The sequence below is a fragment of the Musa acuminata genome, chromosome BXJ1-5 (genome assembly GCF_036884655.1).
Source record: "Musa acuminata AAA Group cultivar baxijiao chromosome BXJ1-5, Cavendish_Baxijiao_AAA, whole genome shotgun sequence".
Classification (NCBI taxonomy): Eukaryota; Viridiplantae; Streptophyta; class Magnoliopsida; order Zingiberales; family Musaceae; genus Musa; species Musa acuminata.
The window spans coordinates 1,999,543-2,017,467 of NC_088331.1; the positions used below are offsets into that span (position 1 = coordinate 1,999,543).

The following is a 17,925-nucleotide window of genomic DNA, read 5'->3' on the forward strand; positions in this document are numbered from 1 at the left end:
GCATAGGAAATAAAAGATGATGATGGGTCTAGTAGAGGCAACCAACGACGATGGTGAAAAACAAAGGACAATGCATGATTTGAGAAAAATCAAAATAAGTGTAATTTTTTAAAAAATACCATATATATATATATACTACTATAGAATCGCTCATCCTCTATAGATCCACTAACATTTGACATATTATGATAGTGAAATATCATAAATCGTCCGGAGATTTTACTAAATATCTTCTAAAATCTCTTGTTAGGTCAAAAAAAAAAACTTTCGGTGCAATAATATATAAATATTTTATATTTATATAAGGATAGATTCCTAAAGAAATTCTGACTCTGAGAATTCCTCGGATAGTATCCAAATTTTAAAAAATTCTTACAAAACATCATATTTTTTTTTTTCAAAAATAACCATCATACTCATGTCAGCTATTGTCCTTTGCCTCGTTGATTATCCCATATGCCCGGTTTGCCACCCTCTCTCCTCTCATGGTTGTTTATGTCTTCACCTCAACGTCAGTCATTTACATCCCTTCTCTTGGTTATTTACACATTCAAATGTGAGCTAGTTCTGTTGACCATCCCTTCCGCATCCATGACGATCCTAGGATTTGGCTAGGAAAATTTGAATTGACGTAAGCACCCACACCCATGCCCGCAATGCCTTTGGTGAATGGACGATGATGGAGGCGATGGTGCATGCCGAGAAACTATGATAGATTCGACGAAGACGAAAAGAAAATAATATTTACACGTAATCGAGATTATTCTATAATTTTTTTAAAAGTTTAAATACTCTCCGAAAAATTCTTGAAAACTTCTCAAACTTAAAAATATTTTTCGATAATTTATCGCAGCAACCTTTGGAGGACATGCAAATGGCAGTAAAAGGAAAGGATAAAATTAGAAACCATTGAAGCCGAGCCCCATAAAAAGTGTCACGCGAGGGTGACGACATATGGCATGACCCTTTATCTTTCGGCTTTCCCTTTCGGCGATGTATCTCATCTTCCTTTCGAGCATGCATCGGTGCGTGACCCCAATACCTCCTTGGGAACTGCCGGGGGGAACACACCATGACACACACTCCAACTCGTGTGACATCACCTCTCTCTCTCTCTCTCTCTCTCTCTCTATTGCTTCGTGCCCAAAACACACAGTCCCATGAGAAGCACTGTTCAAATGGCACCATCAACTCAAGCACACAAAAGAGAGCCCGACACACACACCTGACAACTTGATACGCACGCCACATGATGCTCCTGCAAGCACCAGTTCAGTTCATCACCCATCTAACTTGATCATATCCAATAAATGATGCGTGTGATACGTAGCAGATTCTGTCGAGGCATTTCATGTTGATGGATCATCTTTCAAGTAAAATGTTTGGTGTCGTTTCAATCATCTTACAGAAGAACTCCACTGAGCCGTGCAACAAAAAATGTGAGCTTTATCTGATTAGTATTCTGTAAAATGATCAGTATTGTATCTATCATATGGTAATCCTTCTCTATACCTCTCTTATGTTATAACTGCAGATGTTACCTATCTTTCTCTCAACATTAATAGCACAGTAACGTGCACAAAGACCCGAAACAGTGATCTCCATCTCAGCCACTTCCATCACCTCATTCCTCTCTCTCTCTCTCTCTCTCTCTCTCTCTCTCTCTCTGACACAAGCCTCTTATACGACCAGCGAGTGAGCCAAGGAAAGAGTCACCTCATGACGTACGTGCCAAGACAGAGCCATGCACACATCACGTAGACTTCTTTGCGACGAGCCTCGGAAGGCGTAAGCGCGTCGGGCTTGATTGACGAGCAGGCACGTACGAACGCTGACGTACGTGCCCCGTCGCGTCGTTTCCCGCTTCCCTCCCACGCGTGTCTCGCCGCTCGTGCCGACGTCCGAGGTTTGGCAGAGACGTGGATACGCATTCTTCTTCTTCTTCTTCTTCAGCATGTCTACCGTGGTCTGATGGTTCTTTTTTAGTATATTTGAGATCCTTCTGCAATGAGACATCAAAAATACGTGTTGGTTGCAAAAGATCAACACAGTTCGCTTGATGGACTGTCCAAAAGCTCAGAGAGAGAGAGAGAGAGAGAACATCACAAAGGAAGATAGTGCAGAAATCTCTCCCATCTCTCTCTCTTTCTTTGTTCAGTCGAGCAGTCTTCTTCTAATCAAAACAAGTCTCACAGCTTCCCTCAGAAACTTTGTACATGGAGTGACAGTTTTCATGGTCGCAGAGATAAAAGCTGAGTTCATGTTTACTTGTGGCTGGATGTCTCGTCAGATCATTTTCTATGCAATTTGTCAAGGCAGTGCTTCAAGTACTTCTGACAACATTGACAGGTCTGCGTTGAAAGAGGAGATTGGTGTGACCTGAGCAGTCTCAGATCTCTGTGCCAACGTAAACCATGCCAAGAACAACTCGTCGGCATCAAAGCTCAGATGCAGGTGTTGTAAGCCGAGTTCTTTCTTGCTGAAGAACTCTGATGCACTTATAGCAGTTCATGTTCAAGGTGGATTAAGATATATTTTGATGAATTTGTATGCATGTTTGTATCAAGTCGCATACAAGTTCATAATCTCACAAATTTTGGATATCTGAATCTAATTCTACATTATGGGCTCAGCAAATGCCCCAACTCATTTGACATTAGGATGATGAAAACACTTTCACTAGGTTTAGTTCTTAACCCAAATCTAATAAGTTTCCATCAATAGGATTGGTTGCCCTGATTTTTCTATCAATAAATTAACTTCAACATCTGATTTGCATGATAAAAAGAGTGAAAGATTGCATATGTCAACTCATCTCAAATAGTTTAAATGATATCCATGAGATGTAACTCACTGTTCATCCAAAAGAGAAGCCCAAGCAGCAGTTTTATACTGTGATCCATGAATTTGTAATGAATACCCCCACTTGATCTTTCAACAACCAAAAAGGTATACCCAATATATTTATATATATATATATATATATATACACACACTTGTACTCTGACAATTTCTTGGGTCCTCATAAAGTTCATGTCTCCAGTTCTGCCAACCAGATCTGTCATGTTCATGCTTTTAGAACAATTTCCCAGTAAAAAAAGAAGCAAAAAAAAAAGAAAAAGTAACATCTATATATCATCAATGGCACATCTTTTTCAGTGAAAACACCATCTGTCATGACCTTTAAACATATAATAGCCACATTCCTTTATCACTGTGGCAATGAGTGAACTCAGATCTCCACCTTCCCTTTTCCCAACATGTATAACAGAAAGAACTGTACACACAGTTGTTTGTTGCCTTAATCCTCTCTACCAAAAATTCCTTACACTCAGTCAGAACAAATATGGATCAAAACTTGAGATCTGATGACACCTATTTAACAGTACCACAGTGATCCAGGTTCTCTGGGCAGCTTCCTTGATCAACCTAATGAACTGTCCGACTGCTTGTTTGAATGAAAGAAAAGAATTAGCTGGTTAATTTGTGTTGTTAGTAGTAGCCAAATGATTTTGGAATGGGGTCCTTGAACAAGACTTTTGACTGGATGTTCAGCAACCAAATAGTTTCTCCTGGCAGTCAGACAAGCAGAAAATGCAAGCTGTAAATCCAAAAGTAGTTTCAGAGATGAGTTCAAATGGAAAGGAAAAGCAATTACCTTTGGGTTAATCTCTAAGTGTCTGTTCCCTGGTGGTTGCTGGAAACCATAGGTGACAAGATAAATTTAGCTGAAATTGCAGGTCTATAGAATTCAAATACAAACATGCCATAGTTGAAATTTACTTTGGGTAAGAAATCTGATAAAAAATATTATGAATGGAAAGATGTTGAACTGTTCACAGACAAATTTTATAGATATAAAAGAAGGCAGTTACTTGAACTATTGAATTAGTTTAAATGAGGAATAAGCACCTGCTGTCCTTGGTAGATGCCGAGTACAGAAAGATTATGAAGCTAATTATTGGGCCGAATAAGTGCAGAACAACCTGCAGTGATGAGAAAAGAAATCAATAATGACAGGAAGTGATCAACAATGCACGATGTCACGTAGAAAAGGCCAAAAGGAGTTGTAATGATGGCATGCCTGGCTGACTCTTCAATAAAAGACAAAATTTATGACCTTTATTTTTATTCAGTTATTTTCAGCCTCAACAGTAGAAACCGGGTTCTGTGAAACCATGTGAGTAAGGCAAGAGTTCTTCCACCTCTACCCGAGAGCTAGAACAGCCCATGTTCCTAAACCGGTTGCGATTGATAATTTCAACCTCTGCATTGAAAATGCTGTATACGGGTCTATGATCGGAGAATCTAGACTCTCCATGCAAGTAAGTCAATTGAGTAAGACCTCTACCATACCATAGTATTCGGTCACACCTTCAACAGAACAAAAAAGGGCCCTTATTAGCTTCAGAAGATTGAGGATATAATAAAAAAAGACAAAGATGCAACTTTTAGAAACTAAGAACACATAATGAGAAGCTTTTGCCAAAGAGGTTATTTAAGATTCTACCATGCAGGTGTCCGCCGCTTCTCTTTTCGGTGTATGTCATCCCCTGCATATCTGTCTGAGTTGTTTGAATATTTATAAGTTGGAGGAAAAAATATTCTTCCTTCTTTCCACCCTTCAAAAACACGTCCACATCTTTGCTCTATCCGAAGCTGTTCTGACAAAAAGGGATTAGATACTTATACAACCAGTTTATGAATGCATAAAGAGGAATTGAAGAATAATGGCTTTTCCTGGGCCACACGAGACCTTTATGCACTCCTAAGAGAGAATCTAAAAGGAAATAGATTCAATACCTTGAGAGATTTCCATACTTCAGAATAATCTTACAATATGCTAACCAAAAAGCAACACTAAGAAACATGTAGTCGAAAAGAATGGTGAACCACCTGATCTTTTTCCAACAGTGCTCTCCAGTTGTGCATCTCAACTAGAGCCTTTGCTGACTGATAGGAAAGAGCAATGCGGTAGTTCAAATCTCCAAGCCATATGATACGACTGACATAAGAAAAGGAATCAGAGCATGCTTCTCATGAGTGCTGGCCCTTTGTGGTCTGAGAGAAACATGAGTGAATTGAATAGCAATATAACAGGCTTACTCGTGATCGAGAATTGTTTCGGGAGACTTCTCATCACATATTCTATGCACCGGAGGGAATCTAGTTTTTCTTAAAATTTCCATAACATCTGAGTTCCTCCGTAGTTCATCCCCCTCTTTCTGTCCTGATGTCAAATGACTACAGATGAAGCAGAAGCTAGTTTGGTGCAAAGACATGCTGATTGATATTGAACCCTGGAAAGAAAAGAAGAGTTCTTTTTATTCAGGACAAGCACACACAAAAGGAACTGTAGAAGTTGCAACAAATACAAATGCAAAAGTAAAAGGATTTGAGGGAGGGGTGGGGGTGAAGAGGGATGGTTTTTGCATGACTTCAGAAATTAAATCAATCAGGAGTCAAGAAGAGATGATTTTGCAGCATTCATGTCCTTTAAGGCATGAGATACTAAGTGAAGTAGAACATCAGTCCATGACCTGGATTACCTTATTTCCAAGATAACCCATTAATCCCCTGCCAACACAAGAAACCTTCAAGTTCTTCACGTCACCTCTGATTTCACTTCGTACCCAAACTGTGAGAAATATGCCAACCATCTGTTTACTTGCGACCAAGCAATATCTAGAACTGTAACATAGCATTATTCAGAATTTCTAAAAGATATAAAACTTATCAGTAAGAACGGAACCAAATCAAATTGATGAAATCGTTGATAGGAAGTACCTAGAGTGATATGACGAAATATCCCGTTCCTCCACGTATGCTGGATCACCATAAGCACACGACAACGGTGAGAAAAAACCTGTAGAAGGTGATTCTCCCCCAAATTTCTTGTCATCGAATAAGCCTCCACATCTAAAACTGGGATCAAAGTTACTTGGTCTGCTCACAATGCTCACCGGATCACAAACACTAAACCGGCGTTCCAACCTCGGTTGCATTACCATGATATCACCATCAATACTCATACTACGGCTCATGGAATGGAATGAACGCCGGTGGAAGAATGATGAATTTTTCTTCCCTGTTGAGGACCCCTCAAAATCAGCATCTAGTTCCACAAGTGGATCAGGAACAGGGGATGATATACTATAGCTGCCGCAACTGTATGTGCCAGGAAGAGTACTCAGTGTTTTTCTAATAAGCGCCAGCCATTTCTTTGCTGGAACGTTGTCTTCTGCGCCGAGGACGTTTCCAGCATTGAGAGGAACGATCTCTTGAAATCTGAAAGGAAAAAAGGAATATAGTTGACATAAACTACTTCAGTGTCACTAATTTTATACTGCTATAGCGTGTTTCTATTTTCTTTCAAATATCTTAAAATTTACAGGAGGAAAGCAGAAAAATTAACCCCAAAACATATATGTCTGCGGGAGGTGAAGCATGGATCCACTCCTCAAGATTCAAATTTCTCGGTGGAGACTTCCCACCTACATTCCATGTCGAGAGAAAAATTCTAGAAACCAAAGAGTAGAACATTTTTGGATCACATATCAAATTGGAGGCCACTCAACGATAAAAAGATTGAAAGGAGCCAAAAAAAAGAGGAAGATTACTTGTAGTCCTGAACATCTGTACTTTGAGCTGCGTCAACATCTAATTTTCCTTGCCAAACTCGATCGTAATTCTTCTTGTACAATCGCTCTGAGGACCATGAAGGAAAATTACCAAGAAAGAAATTGTGAAAGCCGGAACAGGCAAAACAAAAGAAACTAGCTATGTAGTTGTGGTCCAAAGTTATTAACCAGAGAAAGCCCGATACTTTATACCTGTTCTGCTTTTCTTTACTGTGCATGTCTCCCTTTCTGTGAAGCTGGTCCTCCATTCCCCATCACCTCCTGATGAACACAGAGAATAACGAATAAAGAAAAGGAAGAGACCAAGAAAAAGGGTGTGGCTACTGGCTGGTGTACTTATATTCTAATGACTTTTACGAGTTTATGCATAGCCAAAGGAACAGATTTAGTACTGCACAACACATCAACAGGATGATATTTCAGTTGCAGATGTAGGCGAAAGCCTACTAACAAGCAGGGCATATGGCAAAGCAATCAAGAAGAAATATAATATCCCCTATCCAAATTCATGTAGTAGAAATTTCGAACCCAAGACACTACATGATAACTCAACACAAAACAACTCGAAGCTGTAAGCATGAGAACAACTGCCATAGGAATAGAAGCAATTAGAGCTACCTTCTCCAGCTAAATCATCATCCGCATGGAAATCCTGAGGCTTGCTCTTGATGTTGAACCATTTCCTAACAAGCGTCTTGGACCATGATAGCTTCTCCAACAAAATGAGAGGGAAAAACCGGACCAAATCAGCAATCTTTCAGACCAAACAGAGGCACAACGATAAAAATCAAATATTTCGGCAGGAAAACCTTGCTTTTCTTCGAGTTCTCATCTCTCATTGTTTCAGCACTCCTTCATGCAGCCGCCGCGAGGTGGTTCCCCTCCCCACCTAGAAGCCTTCAGAAATCTGGGCCTTGTTTGGATCCCAATGGAGAAGAACAGCAAAAGCCGCCCTTTTTCTGCGTGCTACATGACAAAAGACCGATTCGAAAGATTTTCCCACGGAGATGGATCAGGGAACTAGGAAGCCGCAGGAAAAGAGAAAGCCGGCTATCACCCTCGACAAAGGTACATCACCCGAGGGTCTATCGCGGAAAACAACGAGAACTGAGCAGGAGCCTGAGGATCCTCTCCAGTCCAAAGCGGAAAAGGAACGAAAAACCTCTCCTTTCGCAAATGGGACTTCGATTTAAAGCTTCGGGCTACAAGTCTAACGCAATGCGGGGTGGTAAAGATCAGATTTTGGATACAGAAACTCCGATATGGGCACTGAACGGAAGAAAAAAAAGAGAATGGGAGAATGGGGGAAGCAATGGAGCGCTCACATTCACAGACACCGCCCTTTCTTTCTCCTCAACCTCGTCCTCGGGGCACAGCAAAGTATCCAATTTGTAGCGAAGAGAATAAAGCGCAAGCGTTGAGCGCTCTCTCTCTCTCCCTCTCCTCTTTGAGGCTTTTTTTTTGGTTACCCAAAATCGGAGCAAAGCTGATGAATAAATAGGGAAGAAATAAATTTCTTTTACTTAAATATCCTGAAAAATATCATTTTATTGATTTATATTATACTAAGAAATTATATGCCACTATCGTGAAAATCCATTTTACAGAACCAGATTAACCACTTATAATTATTATTAATATTAATGAATTTAAATCACAAAGTAAACAAAAATAAAATACTTGAGATTTTAGAATTTAATATTTTTTTAACCTAATATTTTAATTTAATGATGAGATATGGAATTCGTCTATCAAAAATTAAGGTTTGAAAACCTCAATAGATATTTTGAAAATATTAATTAGCATATATGATAATGATTTTGATCAGTATAAAAAATCTTAAGATAGAATTATGTTTTATTTGGGAGTCACATCTAGCCTTATGTCAACCGAGGTTTCAAGGTACTGAGATGATTGACGCTTCGTAACATATAAAAGTGATCTAAACTATCCAAAAATAATAATTTTTGATCATATAAGTAAATAGTCAACAACGACAGAAGCGCGGTGTAGCACCATCCCACACTATATAAGGAACCATAACGTTTCGTACTATTTATCGTAGTTGACATAACACACAAAAATAATTCGAAAACTATCTAACACCGATTTTTAACTATGCAAGCGAGCGATGCGCGGTGCAATATCATTTTGCTGCTTGGGAGCCCCATCTAACACTAGAGTTTTAGGATGATTTATCTTATATTAAAAAAATATTATAATATCATAATGATTAATTTAGAGACTACTAATCTAAATTAAAACATCATATATATATATATATATATATATATATATACCCCTTTATTTCTTCCGGTGCAGTGAGATCATTGTACTGCTTCACTGTCACTTCTGTAGATGAAATCCTCGCATCTACTGGGAGAAAAAAATCTCATTGATAGGCTAGTGTGTGTAGATGAGTACAAGTGTTGGAAGAATGGGGGGTGTGAGTGTAGTGTGTCTCTCCTCTCTTTGAGTTCCATTTTGTCCTTTCATCCCTTCCAAGACAGTGAGACCACTGTCATCCTTCGGTTACAGGGATGTGATCTACAGGGAATGGGAATGTTTAAAGGAATTCCCACTTTTTTGTTGCATGGAGAAAGGTAGGGTTTAGCTTCTGAGAGATAGATCCAAGTGTGTTTCCTTGAACTTTGGGCTACTCGATGCTGGCCGATGCCTACCCTTGGAGGTCGCCGTAGAGCTGGCTCAATGCTTGATGAGGAGGTAGAGAGGCCTAGTCCTGCCTTTGGATGCACAAAGCAATTGGATGACACTATTGCTTGATTTAGCTCCTCAAATGGCCTCTGTTTTGAGGTCTGAACTGCACCGGTCTAGGATCCTAGCATGCTTAGATTTGGCTGAGAGAGAAAGGAGGGTTTGATTACGCAAGTTATGGTTAACGAGAGTTTGGAGAGCATCGAAAGGCTGGAAATTGCATCTCATGATCTGCAAGTGGGCATCGGACTACTGTGATTCACGCATCATTGCATGCACGCACAAGACGAGGAGGAGGAGGAGGAGAAGGTGCCCTCTGAAAGTTGTGGATGGAAGAAGAAAAGAAAGAGAGAGAGAGATGGAAGTGCACGAGTGATATCACTAGTGCACTCGTGAGATGAATGCCGATCCTTTTCCCTCGTTCGAGCTCCACTTGTGGATTCCCCACTCACTGGGAGGGGGGAGGGGTTAACTAAGATCACAGAGACGACTTGGATTCAATGAAGACATGATGATCGCACTAAGTGAGTGGCTCAACGCCATTGGATTCGGCTCGTGAAGCAGTTGAATTCGGTGTGCGAATTGTTAGCATAAAAAAGAAAGGAGGAGACACAGAGAGTCAATGGGTAAGCAGTACCAACAGGGATTAGATCTAAAGGTTCTTCCATACTAAAATAGTCTGTGCTTACAGCCACACCGAGAGTCAGTCACATGCCGACAGCTGACGGTAACAGAGATTACATATTAAGAAGATCAAGTTGGGAACATGGGATCGTCCTCTGTGATGAAGAGCAGCTGCGTTGAGAAAACAGCGAGCTACTGTTCCCTGTTGCGTACCTAAATTTCCGGTTCTCTCTCATTAGATAGATAGGTGTAGGCGACTTGTGAAAGTGAAGCACTCTATATGATGAGTTTTGATCGTAGAAAGTCCCAGCGGCTGCAAGAAGAACTCAAAAAGCTGCACTCACTGATTTCCACTTCTTTTGATTGTTAAGAGAGACTGACTGTCTTGATTGATTGTTAGGGTGTGACAGCACCTTCAGTCCCGAAATGCCACTAGTTGTTTAACAATTTTGGAAAGAACATGTGCATTTGGAGTCCATTGTCAAAGTCTTTTGATGGAGATCATTCAAGATTCACATGCGAGGTACAGCAGCCCATTGAGTTGTATGTGCAAACTTCAGTGGATCAGCATGACAAATTTCCAGCGAAGTACATCCATCCATATTATATTTATTACATGGAGAGAGAGAGAGAGAGAGAGATTGTTGTAACTCATTGTTTTACGTTTAAGCATAGAATTCTTCATTTTATTATTCTCACCAGTTTTCTTTACTTGGAAACCATCTCTATGTTTGCAATCTGCACAACATGTGGAGTGGTTATATGCGCGAGGAGAGAGAAAGGGTAGTCAAAGGAGAGATCTAACAAACCTTTGAGCAAAGTATCTTCTCGCTCGCTCTCCTTTCCTTTTTTTCAGCTTTAAGACCCTCCTCCATATACCGAGCTCATTGAGCTTTACTCTTTCTACTGGTTTTGTGCGAACATGTGCCCGCATCCTGCAGGCCTTTTCCTTGTGTCATTTTCTTGTACCTCTCTCTCTCCCTATATAAAGGAGTGAGTACATGATATGTGAGTTCCTCCTGATAAAGCAACTTTGGCTCTCTAAATGCTGGAGTTGTACCCTCGAGGCGTAATGTAGGGACGATTTTTTTTTTTTTGACTGGCTTTGTCGAACATAAATGGACGAGAAGAAATCAATATGAAAGAGGGGAGAAAATGAACAGTAACACCAAAACAATCAGGGAAAGCAGGTGGTCGACACATAGGATATGATTCTCAACATTACATGGACACAGCCTTTGTAAGTTGTTTACATGAGTTATGTGTCGAAACTGAAGCTCGGTGTTACAAAAATTCAAGCTCATAAAAATAATGGGATAAATAAAAGCAAAACATCACAACACCCAGGAGGACATGCTCTTGGACTACGTGGCTATAACATCTTTCTTATTTCCCTACAAAACTGCAACGAACAACTTGCATAGAACATCTATCTGCTTTGTACAGAATCCACAGGCCTCATCCGGAAATCTCCCTTTTATTAATTTGTGGTTCAATTCTTGCACCAAGTTGCGGGGGCAGCCTGGTCAGAGCACTTAATAGAAATCCAGTTCACCACTTACAGTAACCGGTGGTACAATGTCGATCCTTGTTGCTTTACCTTCAGAAACCAATTGAGGTAGTGTATTAGCCTCCTTCGGTGCTGTGCCTGGTGCAGTCCAAAGCGTCGCATGAGGCCACTCATTTTTGGAGTTTATCTTTTCACCATTGATCGACCCAAGTTGTGCTTCTAAAGCAGCTAGCTTGTCAGAGAATAGCAATGCCGTAAAATCAACAGGGAGATTCTGATTCAAAAAGACACCATAACTAGCAACAGTAGTGACACCATGACTTCTTTTATGGGCAAGCGTTACATGCGCTTTCATCAGATTGTTCACCAAGCTTTTGTCCTCAAGGAAACTCTTGGCTTTTGGATCCTCATTCGCTAACTGTTTCAGAAACAAAAGTTTGAGGTTACTGTAGTACCACTAGATGTCAGTTACAACATTGTAACATTACAGTGCGAGTAGGTAAGAACAGGAATGGTACCAATGGAATTTGAGGGATTGTGAGGTCCAAAATACTGCATACAAGAATGCATAGATCAGGTATTACCTTATCCAAGAGGTTTTTAATTTCTCCGACAGGCAGTGTGACAGCAGCAAAAACGATGTTACCAAACTTCCTCTTCTCAGTATCAGGGGTCTTGTACTCGCCTTTTGCCACATCCTTCAGCTGCTCTAGGACTTGTTTCACAGCGTAGTCAAATGGAACCTAGAAAGTAGATGCCAACATATCTCAGATGAATATGAGCAAATAAACAACTTACCGAACCATATATATATATGTACATATATATATATATATATGTACATATATATATATATATATATGTACATATATATATATATGCATTTACCTTGTTTACTTTTAAGTCCAAGAAAATGATAAATTAAGGAATACAAAATATGGATGACATACAGGAAAATGCTTCAATCAACAGGATCAAATATCAAAATATTCCATAAATTGCATTCTAGACAATCAAGAAAAGGATAAGAAGTCATTGACAGTGCCATGTAGACCCTCTGACATAACTTACTAGAATCTATGACAAACATATAGGAAGTATCAATAATTGATTATGATTGTTATCATGAGAACTCTACTGGTGTTTCTCTTGTTCATCATGTTACTACTTGACAAATCAAAATGAGTTGATAATGGAAATAACTTACATGATGGAGACCAAACAAGAGAAGAATGAAATCCACCTTTGCTGATCAATAGTTGATAGAATAACTAATTAAGGAGATATGCACATGATAAAGGTTGTTATAATAGATATTAAGATTATATGCCTTGTGGAAAATTCAGCCCTTCATTGAACAATTAATTACCTCCCAAGTAGGAAAATGGCAGCCATCAAACAGAAATTGGTATTATTTGACTTCTTTTCTGTACATGGTGCATTAAAGTTTAAACAATGGTTTCTGTAGATTGTAACTTTAATAGCATTTACTTATACAGATAATGATATTATTGCTTTTAAGTAGATTCTACATTGAACAAATGTTTTTCCAAATTGTAACTTCAATAACAATTGCATACTAGATGGTCAGGATAAATGATATGCATATATATAGGGTGCACAAAGATGCTGTCACAGCCATGATAATGTACTACATGAATTTAAACTGGAACCATGTACAGAAAGGAATCACCTTTGCTGACTGTAGTAAAAGAAATTGTACAATGTGCAAAATAAAAACCTAACATGGTCTTGCACCTGAATGGAGTTAAGATGATCAGCATTTCCAAACAAAATCTCTCGCAGCCTTTTCTCCCAACGAGCCCACTCTTTTGCATATGAGCCTTTGGCAGGTTCCATTCTATGTTGACAATGTTTTTTGTTAGTTAACATGCAATAGGAAATCATTTCCATTTAGCTATTAAGATAGAAGAGTAAATTAAAAAAAATGGAAAACCAATTTCTGGAAAGAAATTTAGAGACATGATTAATTTTTTGTATTCCGATATATACAATCATCTGCAGTTAATCTAGCTTTAGGTCAATAAATGACTCGATGATTTCATCCAAATTCTATTATTATTGGGCAATAACTTCAGAAGAATGGATTATTCTCTTTCAAAGAACAAAAATAGGGCTGGGCACACAACAGGATGGCATTACATTAATACTAGGTATTGCTCAAAGGTGTAAGATGAACAACAACACTGTCCACATCACAAGTGATTGGCTGCACCATCAACAGCAACAATTACTGATTATTACATTTTCAAAACTAGCAGTTACTCAGGGTCTGTAGTATCGAACTGTACCGCCCGGTATGGGCGGTACATACTGGTCCGACCGGTTGTTGGTACGCGGACCGTCTGTTACCGGTCCGAGTATACTGTAGCACCGTAGCAGTGCTACAGTACTCATCACACCTGAGTGTACCGCTCGGTATACCGTACCGTATCGGCACCGAGCCCAGATCGAAATACCGGTATGGTACGGTATTGCGAACCTTGCAGTTACTAATGTTTTGCTACATTTCCATATTGATAAACAGAAAACCTTAGGTAGGAAGTCAGACCTAATAATAAATAAGAGGTTTTCAAAGTGAAGCAAAAAAATTAAACCAACAAAAGGGCAGAGCAGGAAAGCAAATAAAATAGAGAAAACTAACAAGTAACAAGTAAATATCACTAAAACAGTGTTGCAATATGAACAGAATATATGAGAAGAGAGGTGGGGAGAGAATAATGATTGGAGGGGCTGAGGCAGGGGAGAGAGATGGTCGGAGGAAGAGAGGGCATCTTAAAAAATGATGCGATTAAATAAGAGAGGATTACTTTCTTTCTCATGTTAAGCCTAATTTCAAAATTGATACAATTACCCTCTTAATTAATGAAAACATTTAAGTCATGGGTATTTGAGTAATCTTATCTATATTTACAAAACTGAATTGATTTTATTGATCTGGCCAATTCATATGGGTTATCCAAAAACAGGTCAGGTCAACCGTTTTTTTGCAATTTTTTAACAATAACTGATCCAACAAGTAAATTAGACCAGTTAGTGGTTTGATTCTTCATTTTTCTGGTCCAACACTGGGTTCAGTAAGAATCTGATAACTATGCTTATACATATCGATTTGGTCGCCAATCAGTATTAGTATCAGACCAAGATTTATCATTGAAAACTTGTGTTTGATTTGTAAGGTGAATGAATCCGCAAAAACTACATGAAAGTTTGCAACAAAGAAGTTCTAAAAACCTCATGTATAAAGAAAGTTTGTTAGTAGTTAATGTCTCATCCAAATCTATATAGAACAAAGATAAAGTCATGCTTTAAATACATGTCTAATCTTAATCAGAGGTCACAGAGAGAGGTCATCATCAGATTCATCACAATAACATACATAACATAGTGTTCAGTACTCACTAGACCTCAAGAGTGTTTCCATACAACAACAAATAAGACAGTTGTTTAAAATTGAAGGGGCGAAAGGGACAGAAAGGTAGAAGGGGTAAATAGGGGAAAAAAAGAATCAGGTGTACTAACACAAAGGTTAAGGGAAGAAGATAAACAAGGGTCATTTGGCCTATGAAACTAAGATTCAGTTGATATATTTTTATTCAATAAAATTTCTCTAGTTCTATTTGAACATATGAGACTCACGGTAACTATGTTTTCGAATGCAGAGAGGCTCCTATTAAGAAAAAAGAAAAAAAAAAAGTATCCCCAAAATTTTCCTCATAATTTCCTGCAGATAGATTTTCTTTTCCACTCAAAATGACTTGGACTCCTAATGGCCATCTGTTGGTCAAGTCCAATAAAAATCCACCTGACTCACCAACTGATTAAAGAATTTCAGGCCGAACCTCCCAACCACTTTGCATTAAATATGGTTCCCGCTTCTCTTCCCCATTCAGTACTGAAAAGCCTGTCATATTAATTAGCAATTCCCAAGTTGGAAAGTCAAGTGAAGTGAACAAGCAACACCAAACTTATCCTAATGTCAGAGTGGGTGCTTTAAGAGTCTGTCATATGCACTAAGACATGTCCAATGATGAAATGAAGACATGTACATGATAAGATGGAACTGGATGAGATTCCAATGAGATGGCTTTCAAAACCATCTGACTGGTCTCGAATCTTGTTCATCTCTCATGGATTTGATGCTAAGCCGGATTTGATAGTCTAAGTAATTTTGAATTAATTTCATATTTTCATATACTTCAGCAAATATGCATATTACTAATGACAATCATATAACAGAAATGGCTATTTTCTGTAGGCTAATTTACATGGCAATACTACTGCATCAACACCATTAGACTAATGAATTCTTCAGAAATACTAATATAGAGATATCTTAATACGTATTGTATTTTACCTTCCATGCCTGTTTGTGTGAAGTCTGTAAAGATTTATGCCTTCATTTAGTATATCCTTAACAGGATCAGGTAATGGATTCCTGGAAAACAGCACAAATATCTTCTGCATCATAAGGAAATAATGTAGGACAAAAGTCACCAAACCATGCAAGTTCTGTAGACTAATTGAGTAAGAAATATAAACTAAATCCCAATGCTGCAGGGTAATGAAGTTACAACTTAGTTCACAATGTTTTCATTAAAACAATGTTATAATAGTTTTTATAGTTCATACCTATCTGGTTTGAGCAAAGGCATCTTGACCAACGAGCCAAAACGTTCATATAGTTCACTTTCAAATTCTCTGCGGTTCTGAATAAAATTCCCAATGTCAATTTATCAAAATGAAGTGAATAGTATATAAATTCCTCATCTTAATACACCATACCAAAGACTATCAAATTTACATGCCTTGCCATCATAGAGGTGGTAAAACATCAGCAAAACATAACCAGCATTTGGAGATGCCTTGTCCAGATTTCCCTTTAAAAGTAAAGCACAAATAATTATAAGTAAAAAAATTACAAAAATCATAAATAAAGCATCATTTTACTAAATCACAACAGAAAATCAGCGCATAGCAAATACCGGATGGTTTACTCGTTGAAGTACACGAAATATGAAGATAGCCAAAGCATCAAGTGAAAACGGATTAGAATCAGTTCCTGCAAATTAATATCAATCATCAAGATATGTACTTTCCAAACCATGAGTTTTGACCAGAACAATCTCAAGAAGTTTACATTGTATATAGAAACAATTTCACATTATAAACTTCACTAGGATTCACAAAGAAAACATTGCATTATTAATAAAAAAATCTATTTAGTGGAAAAAAACAAAATATACAACTAATTGCAGATATTTTAAAGCATTGTTGATAAAAAATGGATTGGATACAGGGAGTTTAATGCCCATATCCACTCTTAATTAGCCTAAATAGATTAGATAAATAATGCAATTTTTATAATCAGTTGGTTGCCTTCTTCAGGCCCCAGCCAGGCTTAGGAGTGTAGGATAGACCAGCATTAGTACAGCTGACTAACCTTTAAAATATTATGCAGACCAACAACTTAGAAACATAGCGGCTTAAGGCTGAACCACTCGTAAGGCATGCATAGGCATGTGATGGCTTCTAAAAGCTCCACCATGTGCATCATGGCTCAGGTGGAGCCACCTGGGGATGCTGGAGGGAGACTGAAGGGAAGTGGGTTACCAGTACATGGTTGATACCAACTACAGGTGAAATTCATTGCAATTCATGGATACCAATTTCACCAATTATTTAAAACGGCCCCCAATCTATTGGTCCTGTTAGATATAACTATGTATCAGTTCATAGTTTTCTTTTTGTGGTGTAAAGATAAGTGACGAAAGCGGGATTCAAGTCCAAAACCTTATGATACACTGTCAAGATCTTTATCAGCTAAGTTAGCTGATACCTTCCATAGTCAAATCTCGTCTTTTATATGCAACAGACAATCAAACCAAAAATTGTCAGTTAAGAATATGCAGGTTCATCAGTAATATTAATGTTAGTTCATCAACAATATTAATGCTGGTTTACCAGAATATGTAAAAAAAGCCTTCAAATTGCTGATTCATTGCCAATATTTCATTATCTAACAGATCTGTTTGTTGTAATAGTATATTAAAGAATTGTCAATATTTATCAAATCTATTTCAACATAATGGAAAGCAAGTGGATTGGATGACAAAAGACTGTGTCTAGAAAGGGATGGCATTTCCCATATGAAATGGAACATTTGATCATGTAACAGAAAGATTTCCATTCCTTATTTGTAAAGATTGTGTGCGATGAAAAAAGGCTTAAGACTGAACCAAACTCAAATCAAGGCCTGAATCAAGGCTGGAGTCAAGGCTTGACTGATTCTCGATTGGCCCTTTTGCTTAAAGGGGTCTTCTAATGCCACTAGAAGACCCTTCTAATCTCAAGACTATTACTCTATGGTTCCTTAGCATTCTTTGTTATCTCAACCTCTTTTGTTTCTCAAAC

At 38.3% G+C, this 17,925-nt stretch overlaps 2 protein-coding genes across 3 annotated transcripts in view; both read right to left on the minus strand.

Annotated features, from left to right (window-relative positions):
- Window positions 1-3,112: 3,112 nt before the first annotated feature.
- Window positions 3,113-8,084, minus strand: LOC135672940 (type IV inositol polyphosphate 5-phosphatase 7-like). Of its 2 annotated transcripts, none has more exons than XM_065181477.1 (13): window positions 7,451-8,084; window positions 7,260-7,350; window positions 6,834-6,902; window positions 6,621-6,708; window positions 6,416-6,520; window positions 5,788-6,288; window positions 5,550-5,685; window positions 5,107-5,300; window positions 4,897-5,005; window positions 4,511-4,659; window positions 3,913-4,374; window positions 3,659-3,697; window positions 3,113-3,572 (listed from the first exon to the last, which is right to left on the minus strand). In XM_065181477.1, exons 1-11 carry the CDS (start codon window positions 7,478-7,480, stop codon window positions 4,149-4,151), a joined length of 1,698 nt encoding a protein of 565 aa, XP_065037549.1. In that variant the 5' UTR covers window positions 7,481-8,084; the 3' UTR covers window positions 3,113-3,572; window positions 3,659-3,697; window positions 3,913-4,148. The 2 variants fall into 2 exon arrangements, with proteins under 2 accessions (XP_065037549.1, XP_065037547.1); XM_065181475.1 differs by having other exon boundaries at window positions 5,550-5,691.
- A 3,073-nt stretch (window positions 8,085-11,157) lies between these two features.
- Window positions 11,158-17,925, minus strand: part of LOC103983792 (tRNA ligase 1) — a 40,667-nt gene continuing 33,899 nt past the window's right edge. The window contains exons 21-27 of the mRNA XM_009401075.3: window positions 16,497-16,573; window positions 16,320-16,391; window positions 16,144-16,220; window positions 15,869-15,949; window positions 13,249-13,351; window positions 12,075-12,233; window positions 11,158-11,908 (exon numbers count right to left, since the gene is read on the minus strand). Coding sequence (XP_009399350.2) covers window positions 11,516-11,908; window positions 12,075-12,233; window positions 13,249-13,351; window positions 15,869-15,949; window positions 16,144-16,220; window positions 16,320-16,391; window positions 16,497-16,573 — 962 coding nt within the window. The 3' untranslated portion in view covers window positions 11,158-11,515. The remainder of the gene's footprint in view (window positions 11,909-12,074; window positions 12,234-13,248; window positions 13,352-15,868; window positions 15,950-16,143; window positions 16,221-16,319; window positions 16,392-16,496; window positions 16,574-17,925) is intronic.